At 48.0% G+C, this 19,281-nt stretch overlaps 1 protein-coding gene across 4 annotated transcripts in view; it reads left to right on the forward strand.

Moving 5' to 3' along the window:
* Nucleotides 1-19,281, forward strand: part of DOT1L (DOT1 like histone lysine methyltransferase) — a 66,120-nt gene that overhangs the window by 42,683 nt on the left and 4,156 nt on the right. For 2 of the 4 annotated variants that reach the window (XM_035117063.2, XM_035117060.2), the window contains exons 16-27: nt 260-351; nt 837-938; nt 2,132-2,269; nt 2,369-2,494; nt 2,634-3,151; nt 5,514-5,637; nt 7,987-8,133; nt 11,036-11,156; nt 12,196-12,824; nt 14,446-14,651; nt 16,823-16,887; nt 17,412-18,374. In XM_035117063.2, coding sequence (XP_034972954.1) covers nt 260-351; nt 837-938; nt 2,132-2,269; nt 2,369-2,494; nt 2,634-3,151; nt 5,514-5,637; nt 7,987-8,133; nt 11,036-11,156; nt 12,196-12,824; nt 14,446-14,651; nt 16,823-16,887; nt 17,412-18,374 — 3,231 coding nt within the window. The remainder of the gene's footprint in view (nt 1-259; nt 352-836; nt 939-2,131; nt 2,270-2,368; nt 2,495-2,633; nt 3,152-5,513; nt 5,638-7,986; nt 8,134-11,035; nt 11,157-12,195; nt 12,825-14,445; nt 14,652-16,822; nt 16,888-17,411; nt 18,375-19,281) is intronic. The other 2 variants (XM_035117061.2, XM_035117062.2) reach the window with 2 other exon arrangements.

Raw genomic sequence — 19,281 nt, forward strand, 5'->3', positions numbered from 1 at the left:
GTAGCACCACGGACAGCTCATATAGGGCTCAGGCAAGAGATTCCATTATAAAGGGAGCTCAGATATTGTTTCAGCACCAGAGGTCCTCGGACTGAGTCCTTAAATAGGAGCTGCAGCTGTCTCTGAGTAGCCAGCTCATTTTAAGGAGTCTGGGCCGCTGTTCTACTGAGACAGGGATGGGGGGCGGGCGGCTAGTGATGAATGCAAGGCTGTCATTGACGATGTTCTTCTGTTCTCCATCTCCTCTGGTCTTACGCAGATTCGTTCAAGATCCAGTACATGCAGTTCATGACGTACATGAAGACTCCTCAGTACAAGGAGAACCTTCAGCAGTTACTGGAACAGGAAAAGGTAAGGAGACAGACTTCCTTTTGGCAGCTGTGTAGGATCTTCCTTTTAAGCCTGATCAGGGAGTTTTTCTGAGTAGAAATGTAATCGCACCTTTTGGAATTTTGAAACTCAACCCTTGGGCCTGAGAGGCAACAAAGCCGTGTTGATTTAAGCTCTTGCGGAAAGATATAATTAGCACAGTTTTGAAAAGTCAAGCGAGAGGCTGTAATGGAATCTACAGCGGTTCTCAGTTTTCTTACCGTTGAAGCTTGTAACAGAATGCAAAAGAAGGAATGTAAATAATTTGAGATGCTTGGAGAAACTGTAATTGTCATACAACAGTGCCTTACAACTCACGTTTGTAAAAAGGTTCATTTCACATGCAGTTTTCTTTTATCTACTTACAAATCCCCTTTTGTACCATTTCTTTACACTGGATAATTTGCTGCATGCGCCTGTTAACCTTGTTGTGTCACCACCCTCTCTTGTCCCTGCTTCTGTTCTAGGAGAAGAATACTCAACTTCTGGGGAAGGCCCAACAGTTGTTTACTCACTGCCAGGCTCAGAAGGAAGAAATCAAGCGGTTGTTCCAGCAGAAACTAGATGAGGTAGGAGTGGGGAGTGGCCTGGCCGTGGGGGGTGGGGTGAGAAGAGACAGAGACACAGAATGCCCTCTGCAGAGCATGTGTTGTTGTTGTTGTTTACCGTATTAATATTTATTATACCCCAGCCACTCTGGGCAGCTTCCAGCCTATATAAAAAGATAAAACATCAAACGTTAAAAAGCTTCCCTATACACAGCTGCCTTCAAAATGTCTCCAGTAAGTTGTGTTGGTGTTTATTTCCTTGATATCTGAAGGGAGGGCATTTCACAGGAAGGGTGCCACCACTGAGAAGGTCTTGTTCCCTGTATCCTCACTTCTTGCATGTTATAGCTAGATTGTAAATACACATGACTATCCAGTCATGACTATCCTCCATAATCTTACATTCAGACATTAACTGATATATCTCTCATCATCATGGATGTGTTTTCTGCACCTGGCTGTTTATTAACCTGGCATATAACGTGCGTAAGACTCTCTGCCTCATTTTTCCCAAGGCCTCTGGCTGTCAGGTCGGGACCATTCTACATTCCATCTCCACTTTCCCACTTTTTCCAAGTCCTCTGGTTAATGGGTTAATTGCCCTCTTACCCATGCCCATAGCATAGCTGATCTTCCTTGCAGCTGGTATTTTTTTCTAGCCTGGAGTCACAGTGCAATGGTCTTTGCGCAAGCTATACAGGGCCCCCCCCCACACCCCAGATTGTTATCCCCTCCCCATCTCTGTGCGAAAAGATCAGATCTGAAGAGCGCCCTGCCCCATGCATTGGTCCCGATACCAGTTGGGACGGGACAATTTTAGACACATTAAATCTGTCTGTGTCAGATTTAGTGCCTTTCCCTGTACAGTCCCAGGGCGGCTTGCAACAACGAAGCATACGGTTACCAAGCAAAGGTTACCACCACGAAGCAATAAAGAGTCCCTCCAGGCAAGGCCCCCCAAGGGTACGCTCAAGACCATCAGCTCAGAAAAGGGGAGACTGCAACACAGTGGGTTGGGTGGCCTTTGTAGCAGCTGCGGCAGCAGGGTCACGGCTTCCTGAGTTGGCATGGAAAGGGGCACGAGGAGAAGACAAGCTGTTATTTTTTGTTTTCCTGAACGTCCTCACTGCTCCCAAACTGATGCTCCCTGTTTTATGTCGCTGGGATGATACTGGGTGGGGGTCTAACCATGTTCTGTCCCCCCGCCAACATAGCTGGGTGTTAAGGCACTGACGTACAACGACCTTATCCAGGCTCAGAAGGAGATCTCGGCTCACAACCAGCAGCTGAAGGAGCAGACCAAGCAGCTGGAGAAAGACAACGGCGAGCTCAGGAACCAGAGTTTGCAGCTGGTGCGTCCTCCCCAACGGGAGTCCTAGCATCTCGGGGCTGGGGGCTGGGGTGGCTCACGTCCAAACTCACCCTCCTTGTCTGTCTCCCCCAAATCCTAGCTGAAGGCCAGGTGCGAAGAGCTGAAGCTGGACTGGTCGACGCTGTCGCTGGAGAATCTGCTCAAGGAAAAGCAAGCACTGAAAAACCAGATCTCCGAGAAACAAAAGCATTGCTTGGAGCTGCAGGTAGGGTTTCGTGGAATCATAGGACCATAGTGTCGGAAGGTGCCCCAAGCCAGGCTTAACGGATTTGTCTTTTGTGCTTTGCACAGAAACTTCCCAATTTCCCTCCTCCCCATTTTTTCTTTTTCCTTTTCTTTTAAAGATTAGCATCGTGGAGCTCGAGAAGAGTCAGCGGCAGCAGGAGCTACTGCAGCTGAAGTCCTACATGCCTCCCGACGATTCGCACGCCCACCCACGCCACAAGCGCCACCTGAGCCGTGAGGTGGAGCCCGATCACAGCACATTCCACCCCGAGCTGGAGTGCTCCAAGTTCCCCGCAGGCCCCCACCTGAACGGCATGAGCCCCGAGCTGTCCATGAACGGCCATGCCACGCCCTACGAGATCCACGCCGCTCTTGGACGCCCGGCCTCCTCGTCGTCCTCCTCGTCGTCGTCGTCCTCCTCCAAGCAGGGCACCCCCCAGTACCCGGCTTCCCACCTGGACCAAGACATAGTCCCCTGCACGCCCAGCCACAGCGGCAGGCAGAAGCCGGACAAGGCCTCTAGCTTGTCCTTGCCAGATTACACCCGCTTCTCCCCGGCCAAGATCGCTCTCCGCAGGCATCTGAACCAGGACCACGTGGGCAGCGGGAAAGCAGCGCCCGCTGAGAACCACCAGAGGTGAGAGAGGAGTTGGGAGCAGAGGGGCTTGGGGGAAGCGAGGGGTCCTTTTTGAGCAGCTCCCTTGTCATAGCTGCCAAGTTATCCCTTTTTTTAAGGGATTTTCCCTTATGCTGAATAGGCTTCCTCACGAGAAAAGGGAAAATTTGGCAGCTATGTCCCTTGTCCAACTAGCTCCATGCCAAGTACCACAGACGGAAGGAAGTGCTCTCTCTCACTTGCCAGTTCACAGAATCATAGAATTGTAGAGCTGGAAAGGGACCCCAAGGGTCTTCTAGGCCAACCCCCTGCAATGCTAAAGCGTCCATGGCAGATGGCCATCCAGCCTCTGCTTAAAAGCCCCCAAGGAAGCAGAGTCGGCAACCTCCCGAGGGAGACTGTTCCCCTGTTGAGAATGTCTCTTCCTGTCAGGAAGTTCTTCCTGATGTTGAGTCGGAATTTCCTTCCTTGTAACCTGAAGCCATGGGTTTGAGTCCTACCCTCCAGAGCAGGAGGAAACAAGCTGGCCCCCTCTTCTATGTTCCAAGTTCTGGCTGCCTTCTTTGACGCAGTCAGGGCTTTGGAGGAAGGGTTTGTGTTTCCCCATCAGATACAGTGGTACCTCGCAAGACAAATGCCTCGCGCAACAAAAAACTCGCAAGACGAAAGCGTTTTGTGTTGCGTGAGGAGACTCGCGAGACGAGGTTTTCTATGGCCGCCGCTTCGTCTTGTTGCAAGCGGCAACAAAAGGGGAACCAGCTGTAGCGTGGGAAGAAGGCAAAGGAAGATCAGCTGTCAGCTGATCTTCCTTTGCCTTCTCCCCGCGCTACAGCTGGTTCCCCTTTGTGTTCCGGTGGTCTCTACCGGTTGTTGCACAGAGCCGGCTTCCGAAGCCCCGTCCGACGCCGGCTCTGTTGGGCGGGGGGGGGGGGGGGGAGAGAAGTGGAGGAATGGATCCGTTCCTCCGCTTCTTCCCCCCCCCCCGCCTTGCACAGAGCCAGCATCGGGGAGCCTTGCCGGGCTGTTGCCGCCTGCCTGCCTGCCTTCCCCGAGCCAAGCGCCCGCTGCGCTTTGGCTCGGGGGACTGGCGGCGGCAGCAGCGCTTGGTCGCTTGGCTCGGGGAAGGCAAGCAGGCAGGCGGCAACAGCCCGGCAAGGCTCCGGGGCTGTTGCCGCCTGTCTGCCTGCCTTCCCTGAGCCAAGCGAGCAAACGCCGCCGCCGCCAGTCCCCCAGAGCCCATAGGAACGCATTAAGACGAATTTTTCGTAAAACGAATTGACCCTCGGAACGAATTAAATTCGTCTTGCGAGGTACCACTGTACTGCTGAATATTGATATGCCAAGGTTGGTGTGGAGCCTGTGTGCTCGAAACCCGGATGGCACCAGGCTCTAACATCCCTTCATCCCTGAGCATTGGCCATGCTGGCTGCTAGGAGTCCAGGAACATCTGGAGGGCTCCAGGTTTCCCCATATCTAATCTAGTAGTAGTAGTAAATAATAATGATAATGATAATAATAATAATAATAATAATAATAATAATAATAATAATAATAATAATAGTAATAATATTTGTACCCTGCCCATCTGACTGGGTTACTCCAGCCACTCTGGGTGGTTTCCAACACATATAAAAACATAATATATATAAGCCAGGCACCAAATGGCTACTTAAACCAAGATTACAGTTGCCAAAACGGAATGCCTATTTGCCCTTTTGGGGCAAGACAACTCAAAAGTCTTATTTTTCAAAGGGTGGACTGACTGTGATGGATTCTCAGTTAAATATCCAGCTAGTTCAGAGGACAACCTTGAGCCAGGTTAAGAACTTTGAGAACTTAAAGAATAAAAGTTCCTTGATCCAGGGACAGTCTGCATATCTACTGGCCTATTCTGACCTCTTTTTTCTTAATGGTGACACAGACCATTCATAATGTAAGAATATCCTTCACAACTCTGAGCAGGGCAGTAGGGGAAGCGAAGACAAGTGACAACAGTTCGCTATAACGCTGTTCCCTGCTGCTGCTCAGGCTGCACAGAAAAAGCATTTTGGTGCCAGAAATTCATTCCGATTGTGCAGATAAAATATAACTGATGGAATTCTACAGGATGGGACCTTAGTGTGTGAACCGTCCAGAGCCAAGGATCCCCAGATGGTGGAGAAGTCAGGTGCCATCCTGGCTCCCAGGCATCTTCACATGGTCACAAGTGACCGATAGCCAGGTACAAAATGAACCTGGCACCAAGTGAATTTTGAACACTGCTTGGGATATATCGTGATGAAAGGCAGGATGCCTCTCTAAATAAATGATTAACGCTTTCCATTGACAATAGGGAAACCTTTAGAATTCTTGCATCCTGTTTATTTTATTTTCCTTTTGGCAGGACTGAGCACGTGAAAGAGAACGGCCTCACCTTTTCAAGCCCTCCGATGCCGAACGGCCTGAAGATGAGCCCTCAGGAACCCCAACCCCCTTCTCCGGCAGCTTTGTCAGTAGCCAATGAGAAGGTAAGAAAGCTGCAAGGGGGGCTGTCCCTGAGCCTCCGGGCACAGCTTCCATAAGGTTGACTTCCCAGGAGTATTTAACTGTGTGGTGTGTGGTGTTTTGTTTTTTTGGAAACTGAGCTGTACCAAATGTTAAGTGAACATTAGTCAATGCTAAGTGAACTGTGGGTTGTCTCCAGTGCAATATATATAATTCCTAATATGAAGAGCCAAATTTGGAGCAAGTACTCTTTGGTGAGAGATTATTATTTATTGAATTTATATACTGTCCTATACCCGGAGGTCTCAGGTCAAGAACCCCATTAGAGATTAAAAGTCACAAAATATGCAGAAGAGTGAATGGTGGGACTATAGACCTTTAAAATATGCCCTTCCAAAATTTCCCTCTTCCCTCAGCGTAGGAAAAAGCCACAGGTTTGGTAAATTAAAGATTGTTTTACTTACAAATGCTTCAAAGCTCCGGTCATGCGCTTTTCCATACATTGGTCAGAAACATTGCACAGGCATAGTAAAACTTAGTTTAGTTATAAAGTGGTAAAAGTTCCAAGATTATTGGTATAGGAACTCAAGAGTGGCTGGTGAGAGCCATGCGGTTGAGCTGGAGCAACCAGCTCAAGTTTATTCACATGCTGAGCTTCTCAGTTAGACTGGGGTTGGGGAAAACAATAGGCTTGATTACCTGTTTCCTCCCAAGGTAAGGGAAGTGACAGAGCTAAGCCTGGCAGGATAGATTGCTTTTTAGTATTAACCCCTTCATGCATTCATTAGACTTAATGATGTTGGCTACTTGTGGCTGGTTATCCCACATATCCAACACAGAGTAAGTTGTGGGCTGTATCCAATGCTAAGGAAATCTCCCTTCAGTGCAAGGATTTCTGCTTGTGTGATGGGACTCTTCTCCCCACCCCCACCCCCACCCCCACCCCCATGTGCCCTCTAATTCAGTTCTGGGGTTTTCCCCAACCCTTTAGAGCAGATTTGAAGTAACTCCACGGGGTCGAGTGGGGAGGTCCCATTGCACAAGAGGAAATCTTTGTGCCAACGGGAGACATTGGTCGGTTATGCTCTGAGCATAGTCAGTCAGTCAATGTTTATTACGGCAAACAGCATATTAAACCAGAGATTCTGCGTAATTCTCTGCATAAACAATAAAAACGACTGATATGGAGTTTTATCAGTCAATATACTAATTGAACATACAATACTTAAAATACAGGTCCAGCGGGATAAAACACCATAAAAGAATAAGAGATTTAACTAAGAACTGTAGCAGCAATGTCATCATCGGAGAGCAGGACAAATTGTTATAATATGTTATTCAATAAAAGAGATTTACGTTTTTTAATAGCTAAGGTGCAAAATTTGGCCACAGCGTAGGATACTGAGCTCAAAGTATCTTCCAGAAGGAATTTGCGTAATGTTTCAGGGGAAAATTCCAGATAATATTGCAAGGGTGTGAATTTTGATAATAGGGGTAAAATGAGTCGCGATCGTTCTTCACTATAGAGTTCACAGAATAAAAGAATGTGAATAACAGATTCCACCTTATTGGACATGCATGGACAAAAGCGCTCTTCGATTGGTATACGTAAGAATTTGCCATGTAACACAGCTGAAGGCATCGCATCAAATCGGGCTCTGGAAAAGGCCCATCTATGAGATTCATGCTCAGAGCATAGTGATGGGGAAATGCAGGTTATGTCCTGAGCCAAAGAGAATTCTTCAGGACCCGAAAAACCCACACCGCATAATAAAGTGCCCAGATTGAGAGTGCTGTATGTTAAAATTTTACACAACTCTGGAGGTTAGACCTGGGTCTGTTTGATGCAGAGTTTTCTCTCTTTCAGTGTCACAAGTACATACCTGTACTGTTGTCTGGACTCAGTGGGGTGGGGAATGCATTTCTAGCTCTCTCTGTTCCTAGAACTGTCCCTTTTTTAAATGTGTCAGAAGTGCCAAGCTGCGATCAGCCCTGGTTTCCAATGTCCGGCCTCAAACATTTGTGAATGGGGGAACCAAAACGACATTGCAGGCATCTGTTTATCTTAGCAAAAACAGGCACAGGTGTAATATTCCCCATCTCCAAGGCCACTGTGGTTAAATGGACCCCTGTTTGTACTCTGACCGAAACAGCAAACTCTGTGTGTGCGTGTGTATGTGTATGTTGGCTGGCTGATGCAGTTGACCTCTCATCCGTGTCTTTTTAAGAATATTTGTTGGGGTGGGGAATTGCTTGCAAGCGCTCTGTGCTCTCCTTCCGCTAAGTGTACTTTTGAGAGCTTCTCGGCTCGGAAGGCGAAAGGGGGGGCGCTGCATTATTTTGGCCTTCTCTGCTTTTTTGTGTGTCTGCAGGCTTTGCGAGAGAGGACGTCCGTGAGTAACGGGGAGACCATCACCAGCCTTCCCATCAGCATCCCCCTGAGCACAGTGCAGCCCAATAAACTCCCCGTTAGTATCCCCCTGGCCAGCGTAGTCCTACCTAGCCGTATTGAGAAGGTGGTGAGTAAGGGTGCTTTCCCCTCCTCCTCCGCTTCCTCCTCCTCTTCTTCCTCCTCCTCCTCTACCCCCCTTGCTATAAAAAAACAAATCTGATGAGCCTTGGGGGCAGCTTCCAACAACATATTTTAAGTTGCAAACCCTACTGATAGCTCCAGCTCTTAGCTGCTTTCATTCTCTCTTCCCGCCCTACCCCTCTGGCATCTGAAAATCAGGAATCCGATGCAATTGATTGTTAGCGGTTGCAGACCCGTCGAAAACGGAATAGGAATGCTGAGGAGCTTGTGTAAAATAATAGCATGATAAAACGCAGGCGTCCTTATGGTACAATAGATAAAAGCGCATGAGATACAACTTGGATTTGGGATTATCCTCTTAGAATCATAGAATTGCAGAGTTGGAAGGGACCCTGAGGATCATCCAGTCCAACCCCCTGCATGGCAGGAATATGAAGGTGCCCCATATGGGGGTTGAACCTCCAGCCTTGGCGTTATCAGCACCATGTCTAACCAACTGAGCAATAATAATAATAATAATAATAATAATAATAATAATAATTTATTATTCATACCCCGCCCATCTGGCTGGGTTTCCCCAGCCACTCTGGGCGGCTTCCAACAGAAAAATTAAATAATCGATTAAACATTAAAAGCCTCCCTAAACAGATGCTATCCAGATGCTACAAAGTCTTTGAACACAGGAGAGGGACTTGGCTGCTAACTCACTTATTGACTTGCTTGTCAATATTTATATCTATTTATATTTACCAGGTACTTTTCCTTTGACCGTTCCTCCCTGTATTGCAGAAGGGAGACCAATTCCTCAGGTGCATGGCACAGATTCCTGAGAAATTTCCTTCCCTTTTCTTACCCCAACCCCCTTCTTAAAAAAAATTAATAAATGCCACTCTGTTAGTCCTCATGGGTCCCAGAGAACTTCCTCTGCATTCTGCTCCCTGGTTTCATCTAGAACAGCGGTTCTTCAGCTGTTTTTAGACTACAATTCCCATCATTCCTGACCAGGGGTCCTGCTAGCTAGGTTTGATGGGAGTTGTAGTAGTCCAAAAACAGCTGGAGACCCAAGCTTGGGAGACTACAGTTCCCACCATCCCTGACCGCTGGTCTTTCTTAGCTAGGGTTGATGGGAGCTGTAGTCCAACAAGTTTGGGAAACCCTGGTCTAGAAAGTAGAATGCAGGGCTTGGAAGTGGGAAGAATTCAGATCCTTGTTCAACTGTTAAAACTGCCCAAGCAGCTTTTGGACTCGGTGTCTGGTTTTGCTGCTGCTTTCGTTCCCTTTCTTCTCTTGGAGAGTGGTTGTTTGAATTTATTTTATTTTTTTAGAAAGGGTCGCGGGCAAGGAACATCTGGGTCCGCACCCCCCCACACACGTTGTTGGACTCGTAACTCTCCTCATCTTGTTGTTGACCATTGGCCGTGCTGGCTGATGGGTGTTGTAGTCTCCCCTCAGCAGCCAGTCTCCCCCACTCCGATCTAAGAAGCTGAGTCGTCTACTCTCAGGAGGGGGGGGGGAATGCCTCTTCTAAATGAAGGTATTCCCTCCAATGGCAGTAGATTTTATTGTTTATAGCCAATGGCCATCACAATACAATGTAAGCACAGATAACACAACTACAGGATGAAAGACATTACATGCACCAGACCAGGACAAATCTACAATGTCCAGAATTTTAAAAGCTTTCCTTCTGGTCAGCATCCCTGGGGTTTGGCACTTGTGCTTTCCAGAAAGGTTGACCTTACCTTTCTTGACGCTGGTGCGAATGGTGCCACCCTATAACGGATGCGCTTATCAACATCTGCCAACAGCCATTTAATTTTCAAGTCGTCCAGTTGACCTAAGGCAATCTGAAAAGGGAAGATAAATTTAGCTCTGGGTGAATCATGTTGTCGTTTAGTCGTGTCCGACTCTTCGTGACTCCATGGACCAGAGCACGCCAGGCACTCCTCCTCCGGGGGTGAATCATACAATGGGCAATATAGAATATAATGTGCAAGGTCCTCAACAAGCCCTGATCCACATGTACAGAGGCTGTTCGTCTCCCAGCCAGATATTCTGTAGGCATCGTTTGAAATCTGAGCTGAATGAAAGCATGTCTAACCGGGGGGGGGGGGGGAGAGATGCACAATACGTGGAGCAATGCGATTCGCCACCACCACCACCTAAGAAGAGTTGGAGGCCGCCCAGAGTGGCTGGTGTGTTGGTGACACACAAACATGGGTACCCTCTAGCAAGTGGACCACAACTTCTATCCTTCCTAACTTTGGCCACACTGGTTGGAGCTGAATGGAGTTGTGTGTCCAACAACCTCCAGAGGGCTGCAGGTTCACTGCTGTAGATTGTACAGTGAAAAGTACCATGTTAAAATTATGATCGGCCCCGTGGGTGGCTGGGTTGATAACAGCTCAGGCGGCGGAAGGTGAGCGGTTCAATGGCCGCAGTCTCCAAGGCTTCAGTTGGCAGGAAGTGAGCAGTAGGATCACTGCAATCTCTAGGGTTTCGTTTCTTTTAAAATTGTTTGAAATGCAGACCCTTCCTATGCTTAGGATACGTGGGGAGTTGCTGCCAGTCAGAGCAGGAGCCACTAAGCTGAACTGGCCCATAACTCGAGGTGAAAGCAGCTCCTTTGATTGGTGTTGATTAGCGGCATCTCTTCTAACCCCTTTGAATGAGAATTCATGTGTGGCGCGGGGGGCTGGACTAGATGACCCTTGGGGGTAACCTTCCAACTCTATGATTCTGTGACTAACGCTCTTTGCGATTGCTTGCTTGCCTGCCCAGCGGTCCAGCCACTTTTAACAGGAGCAGCAGTCTAAAGTCTGTTTCCTCCGCAGAAGCTCAACCAACCCTTCTCTCTCTCTTTCCCATTTCCTCCCTCGTCCCTCCAGAGAAGCACCCCCAGCCCCGTCCACCAGATCCGAGACTCCTTTTCGACACTTGAAAAACAATATGGTGCTAGTTCTCATAACGGCATTAGCGGTGGAAAGATGCCACCTTTGGCTACCTCAGGTGAGTTGTTCCCCATCTCCCTACTCAACCCCACCTTCCCCAATGGGGTGGATTTTGGCCCTTCCATATGCCTAGGGATGTTAAAGCAGCTGTTTTGGTGCCTGCTGGAAATATTCCTGTTTAGACAAGCCTACCCAGATGCTTAGAAAGGTGTGGTCATTTTAATCCTCTCTTAGTATTTTTCTCTCTAAATTTTTTTTTGTTTCATTAGTTTTCAAATATTTGCATACTTTACCATCAATAAGTTTCATTTATCCATTGGCTTCCCATCACGCCTCCATGGTGTTCTGTGTTAATCCTTTGACGCCGCATATTTTACCTCCACATATACCTGCATCCTAAATTATTAGCCTTAACATCTTTCTGCAGTGGCTCATATTTCAAATTCTTCTTGCGTCTTCATGCAATCAAAATACTTCTTCAGATATTCTACAAAAAGTTTTCCAGTCCTCAAAGATCGATTCCTCGTTTTGATCTCTTAATTTTTGATATTAGTTTTGCCTTCATTTTAATAAGCCATTCTTCCTTCTTTGGGACCTCATCCTCTTTCCATTTTTGAACACACGATATTATTGCTGCTGTCATTGCATACATAAAGAAATTAACCAACTTTTGTCTGCGCTTCAAATTTTTTATTTCTAAATTTAAAAAAACAACCCACAAAAACAAATGAATATAACATTTTCCAGTTAGCAGTCAATTAACACTGGACTTCCCCTTTATCTCTCCATGGTTTCCCCAAATTTTCAAATATTGCTGCATATTATAGTTATTCTGCACCTTATCTTTACCAGAATTTTCTCAGATACGATCTTAACTGCTGTTCTTATTCAGGGCCTACTTGCGTTTCAACATGTTTACAGTAGTTTTTTTAAAATGATCTATGAACATTTCCCAGTAGTCCTTCTTAAAGTGTGCCTCACCCTGATATTTAATTTTACCTGCTAAACTTGCCAATTCGGCATAGTCCAATTCAATTGTAGCTGCCAAGAGATTAAACCAACTTTTTTTTTTGTATATATCTGTTTCAACCTCACAGGTTTTTCTTACGTGTCTGGCTCCATGGCGATCAATGGGGCGTTCCCAAGCAGCCCCGCCCCGCTGAACCCCACCATTGACCACGCGGCCCTGGAGGACGCCTCCAGCTCGGGGAGCCTGTTCAACTCCATGGCGGGGTCGCGGAGCTCCACCCCACAGCAGCCCTCCTTCCTGGCCATGCCCTCACGGGCCTCAGCCCAGAGCTCCCCCGCCCACCAGCACTCTGCCAGCCCCAGGCTCAACGGCGCCCCCCAGGGCCTGGCCGGGGTCCTGCAGTATGTGGACTCCCAGAAGGCACTGGCCGAGGGCGGCAGCGGCAACAGGGGTGACCCACCAGGGATGGAGCCAGCCTTCTCTGACCCCGAGAGCGAGGGGAAGAGGAGGTTCATCTTCACCATCTCACCTGCCACCGGGACCGTCAAGCACTGCCCACCCGGCAAGCACAGTGCCCTCACGGCCAGCATCCGGGCAGAGTGCGGCCAGGACGGGAAGAAGCGCGGACGGAGGAAGCGCTCCTCCACGGGGGCACCGGGCACAAACTCCGGTGTGTCGCCCAAGCGCAAGCCGCTGCCTGCGGTGGCTGGGCTCTTTGCTCAGCCTTCGGGGTCTCCCCTCAATATCAACTCCATGGTGAGAACCAAGGCAGTCTGTTTGTTTGTTTGTTTGTTTCAGGTGGTTTCAGATGGGGTGGTTTATGCAGCCACTAGCCTATGCAAGCCAGAGTCGCCTCCAGGCAATCAGGCAGGGAGAGAGTGAGAGCCCTCTGTGGATTGGTGAGATCACCTCACCTGACAGGTGCCCACCTGATCGCTTCAGTCGGTAGAATTGGCACTTCTGCGGGCGCCGCATAATGCCTGTTTCCACATTTGTAAGAACTCAGTCGGTTAGCTCTTTCACTTTGTAGCTCCCTGCATATTGATATCAGGCAGCACTGCCTTTAGTTTGCTCGTTTTGGTGCCTGCTAAAAACATTCCTGTTTAGGGGAATCTACCCAGATGCTTGGGACACAGGTGGCGCTGTGGGTTAAACCACAGAGCCTAGGGCTTGTCGATCAGAAGGTTGGCGGTTCGAATTCCCGCGATGGGATGAGCTCCCGTTGTTCGGTCCCAGCTCCTGCCAACCTAGCAGTTCGAAAGCACGTCAAAGTGCAAGTAGATAAATAGGTAGCACTCCAGCGGGAAGGTAAATGGTGTTTCCATGTGCTGCTCTGGTTTGCCAGAAGCGGCTTTGTCATGCTGGCCACATGACCTGGAAGCTGTACGCCGACTCCCTCGGCCAATAATGCGAAATGAGCGCCACAGTCCCAGAGTCGGTCATGACTGGACCTAAGGGTCAGGGGTCCCTTTACCTTTACCCAGATGCTTAGAAAGGTGAGGTCATTTTAATCTCTTTTAGCATTTCAACTTCACATGTTTTAAAGTAGGGTTGCGATTTCCCCCCTTGGTTTTTACTGTTCTGTCTTTTGCAATCCGCTTTGAGGTGTTTCTTCTTCTTTTTTCAAATTAGCAGTGCGTAGATTTTACAAAATCAATAACAAATAAATTGTGCAATCCCCTTTCAGTGCGGTCCCTTTGCGATTTGCATTCCTACCTGCAAAAGCCCCATAAATATCAACCTAATAGCTAGTGCAGTTAGGATGCTCTATGATTCTTTGATTCTATAATCTTCTCCTTTGCCACAGACAGTAAAATGTTGGTCAGCAGAATATGTCACCTTTGAAGTAAAGTATTTGTCCTACTCCCCTAGAACAGAGAAGCTGGCCAAGCTTTTCTTCCGCTTTCCCTCTCCCTTCCCTGCCCGCTTCGCTTTTATGCTATGCTTAGATAGATAGAATAGACAGACAAAAAATAACACAAAACTAAAGTTACAGAATGTAGGAATGATGCAGAAGCTGCAGTTTATTTTAATATATGTCTATTAGTTTTTAAGAACATGGTATTTGTTTTCCAAACAAACAGGGAGCAGAAACTGTAGAAAAAAACGAAAGCAACAAAACAGATCACGAATACTAAATTTTGTGATTTGGTGGAGCGACAGTGAGTTTTGTATTTCTGGATCTGATATAATTTTTTGCTGTGTCCCTTAAATGTAAAGCTCTAAGGCCCAGGGGATGGTCACCTGTTAACCAACTGCTCTGGGGGTCCTTTTTGGCTGCAGGTTGGGGTAGATAAACACTATAAATAGCAAGAAAATAAGAGCTTCCCTAATCCTTAAATGCCTCTCTTCTTCTTCTTCTGTCTTTCCTCCTCAGGTCAGTAACATTAACCAGCCTTTAGAAATAACAGCCATTTCTTCCCCTGAAAACTCCCTGAAGAACTCTCCTGTTCCCTACCAGGACAGCGACCAGCCCCCCGTGCTGAAAAAGGAGAAGCCCCTGAACCAGAGCAATGGCATCCATTACTCGCCGCTGACTTCTGACGAGGAGCAGGGCTCAGAGGATGACCACAACAGCACCAGGTGAGTGTGGACCTCGCCTTGTGAGGGGACACCCCTGCGGTGGCCCTGGTCTCGCGCCGGAAAGACCTCGCTGCTGTAGGAAACTGCCTTCAAACGAGTCAGGCCTGTTGGCTTTCTGGCTCAGAGCTTTAATAATAAAAATAAAAATAATTATTAATAATAATAATAGTTATCATCATCATCATCATCACCATCATCGTATACCCCACCCACCTGGCTGGGTTTTCCCAAGCCTATACTGGCCAGCAGCTGCTCCAAGATTTTGTTTTTTAAAAAAATGTATTTATTAAAGATTTTTTCAAACAACAAAAACATACAAAAATACAAAACACAAAAAGAAACTACAAAATACAAAATACAAAAATACAAAAATACAAAAACAAAAATTCTAACTTATAACCCTTATTTCTAATCTATTGACTTCCTCATTCCAACTCCTTCTGCGATTCTTTAGATATCATCCTTAGTAAACTCTACATCTTATATAAACTCTAATTATTACTTTAATATTACCTTATTTCTCTATCTTTTACATCTTATCCTTTTACACTCTATCTATATCTTCTTAATTAAATTATCCTGCTCTCCAGGATTTTGGGAAGGGAGTCTTGAGGTGCCTGGGTTCGGATCCTACAACCGAGAAGCAGGGGGTTGCCTCTTTGTGTCCTCTCTGTTCTGCGTTCCAAAGCTATCAAGTGACTCTCTGATCTGCCTCGTTGGTGGCTTTTCCTTTCCCCCGTTTTGTCCTCGAGGCTTACATGGCAGGCGGGGATTTAAAAGAAAGGCTGTCGACCTCTGGCGATCTGAAAGCTCCGTTCTGGTGGTCCGCAGCATGTCCCCGTTAAAAATGCATATTGATTTTTCATTTGTACTTTAATCGCTGCTTTTGTTTAATTAATTAATTAATTAATTAATTAATTAATAATAATAATAATATTTATACCCACCCACCTGGCCTGTGTTTCTCCAGCCACTCTGGGTGGTTTCCAGTACATATGAAAACATAATACAACGTCAAACATTTAAAAAATTCCCAATATAACAATTTATAACAATAAAGACTTGCATCCTTCAGGAACTCAATACCTTAAGCTTCTCCCCCATATGAACTGACCCAGACCCTGTGTGTCCCTTCCCAGTGAGGTTCGGAAGGTGGCAACAAGAGAACAGGCCTTTTCTGCAGTGGCTCCCTGATTGTGGGATGCTCTCCCCAGAGAGATTTGCCTGTTGCCATCACTACATGTCTTTAGGTGCCGGGCCAAAACATTCCTCTTTACCCAGACCTATGACTATTAAAACATCTGTGGCCTATGGAAGTTTCGGGGAGGGGACTGCTATTATAATGACTATTTTACTATTTGGCTGTCTGTCAGTATAGTATGCTTTTTGTTACGTTTTTATCATTGATAAATGATATTTGTCACATTTGCCACATACTACAATGCGTTTTTAATGTTGCACAGCACCCTTGATAAAGGGTGGGCTATCAATTGAATTAATGATAATAAAAATAATTAATAAATGATGGTTATGGGTGGCGGTGATAATTTGTTACCCAACTTGTCACACTAAAGTTTCAGGGAGGGCTACAAAAATCAAAACACGTTAAAAATCGGTCTTGAACAACTTATGATCCCAGAAGTGATGCAGGTTCTAGAACAGGCATAGGCAAACTCGGCCCTCCAGATGTTTTGGGACTACAACTCCCATCATCCCTGACCACTGGTCCTGTTAGCTAGGGATGGTGGGAGTTGTAGTCCCAAAAACATCTGGTAGGGCCGAGTTTGCCTATGCCTGTTCTAGAAATACGGAGCTCAGGTGTCAAAGGCCAGGGTGCAGGGTTGCATCCTCAGCATTTGTCCAAAGCTGTATAGCAAAAGTGCCAGACGTGCCTCTGAAAATACAAAAAATACAAAAAAAAATCTAGCAGAGGGTATTTTAATTGCCAGGACAGGCAGAAGAATCATGTAAGCCTGGGTTTCCCTAACCACTAGGGATGATGGGAGTTGTAGCCCCAAAACAGTTGGAGACCCAAGTTTGGGAAACCCTGATGTAAGCGGTCTGCTAAAACCGCAAGCAGTTTTCTCATGACCCATGGGGTTGGGAGATTTTTGGTAACCCCTGGCTTAAGGTAAACAGCTTTTCTTTTCTTCTTCCTCCTCCCTTCCTAGAATTGAGAGGAAAATCGCGACGATATCACTGGATAGCAAATCTCCGCAGAAGCCGATGGAGAACAGTAAGTGTGGACGCCGCTGGTGTGGGTTTGGATGCGGTCAGGGGGGAAAGCGTGGTTGGGCTGTTTTGGACTGCCTGTTTAGGGTGTTCGTAATAGGTGCATATAAAATAAGTGCAGTTCCATATGGATTAGGTAACTGAGCACAAAAGCTATCTTCACCTTCAGAAAGAATATTAGTATTGATTGTCAAATACCATTCTAGATTCGTCGGGCTGGTGGCAAGGGTGGTCTTGAAAATGATGCTTCTTTTGTATATGTATAATGAAGGAATGTCAAGGCATATAATAAGTGTTGGGAGGTTCTGCTTCTTTTGATGCTATTTTGGTGCTGACGATGCTCTCTCTTGCTCCCCATCCGTCTCTGTCTCTTCTCCTATTGCCTCTCTCACTCCTGCTCCACTTGTCTGCCTGTGTCCCTTTTGCCCCTTCCACGTGTGTCCTCCTCTCTGCTTCTCTCTCTCTTGCCTTCTCCTTGTGTGTGTCTCTCTCACACACACATTCCTTCCCTGCCTCCCCAAATCCCAGGCATCAGCTTAGCCGGGAGGAAGCAGGCCAGCGAAAACACGAACAGCAGCAAGTGGAAGTCAACCTTCTCTCCCATTTCCGACATCAACCTGACCAAAGCAGTGGACAGCCCTCTGCAGGCACCGTCACTGAGCCAGAACTCCCTTTTCGCGTTCCGACCGCCCTCCGAGGACGGCTCGGGGGGCGACAACAAGGTCTCGGCCCACCCAAGGAAGCACGGGGCCTCGGCCACCCTCGACGGACTCAGCCAGACCATGAATGGATTTGCTTACAACAGCGGGCTGCTGGCCGACCTCGGTTTACATAGCTTTATTGACGGTGCTCCGCTCCCGCACAAGGCCGCTGCGGACGTGGCAGCGGCACTGGCGGGCAGCTCCCCACTGAGCTTCCTGGCGCAGCGCAGCAAGGAGGGCAGTGGGGTACCTGAGACGAACCCCTTCCTGAGCAAAAGGCAGCTGGAGAGCCTGGGAGCCCTCGTGAAAGGGGAAGACTCAAACTGGCCCAGCGGCCTCAAGGGCAAAGACCCCGGCGAGCTGAGCGTCCGCCTGGGAGCCGCTTTGGACAAGTCCTCGGTGCTCCATGGCAGCAAGGCCGGGAAGGGCAGGGAAAGGGAGGCCATCGAGCTGAAGAACGGCCACAACCTCTTCATCGCTGCCACCGCCACCCCTCCCAGCGGCCTGCTCAATGGCAAAGGCCTGACTGTGGCCCCCACGGGCAGCTCTCCTTCCTCTGTGCCCACCTCCTCCTCCTCCTCCATGGTGGCTCACCCGTTCTTGAACTCGCTAACCACTGGCTCGCAGTTCCCCCTGGGCCCTATGGTGACGAACTCCTCGGTACTGCAGTCCCTGTTTAGCTCCATGCCGGCCGCTGGCCTGGTTCACGTCTCATCGGCTGCCACCCGACTGACCAACTCTCACACGATGGGCAGCTTCTCCCCCGGGGTGACAGGTGGAACAGTTGGAGGTAAGGCGGAGCTTCGGGGTTCTTCTCTCCCTGGGGGCGCAGCTGAGAAGGGGGGGGCAGGAGCGGCCTTTTTCGCACCCTCTCTGCAGCCCCACTCCACAGTTTGGTGGGTTTTTATTTCTGTATTCGTATTTATTAAAATTATATACTGCCATTCATCAGGAGATCCCAGGGCAGTTCATAGAATATAATACAAGATAGAACACCAGTAAATAATTAAACCAAAAACAGCAAAACAATACTTCCCTTCCCACAGATACATTTAAAAGGGTATTTATCAGCCCAAGGGCTGCTTGAAGAGGGAACGTTTTTGCCTGGTGCCTAAAAGTATATAATGAAGGCGCCAGGTGAACCTCCCTGGGGAGAGCATTCCACAAGCAGGGAGCCACTGCAGAAAAGGCCCTGTTATCGTGTTTCCACCCTCTAGACCTTTTGTGGGACAGGCACACAAAGAAGGGTCTTGGAGGATCTCAGGGTCCGGGTACGTTCATATGGAGAAATGCGATCCTTGAGGTATTGCGGTCCTGAGCCGTTTAAGGCTTTATAGGTCAAAACCAGCTTTTCAAACGCTCTTCTTTTCTGGGAGATCCCCCGTTCCACTTGTGCTGAGCTGTGTTCCACAAAGGTGGGTGGGGGGGAGGGCCTTGGGCTACATAGACCATCCTTGGCCTACCTGGTGCCTTCCCCAAATGTTGCCTGGTGTCTTCCTCCAGCCAGCAAGGGGAACCAAGGAGGACACATGCCAGTTCCCCCACAAACTTGCGTGCCTGAAGGTCTCCTCCTAAGAGCCTCTCTTTTTGGGAGAAGTCGTGTTTCCGGGGCAGAGTGGCTGCGGCAGCAGTAGCTTCCTTGAGACTAGCTTGCTGTCGCCAAAAAGTGGGCCTTAGAAATTGGGTGCGCTGTTGGG

This window comes from Zootoca vivipara, chromosome 6, assembly GCF_963506605.1.
Source record: "Zootoca vivipara chromosome 6, rZooViv1.1, whole genome shotgun sequence".
Taxonomy (NCBI): domain Eukaryota; kingdom Metazoa; phylum Chordata; class Lepidosauria; order Squamata; family Lacertidae; genus Zootoca; species Zootoca vivipara.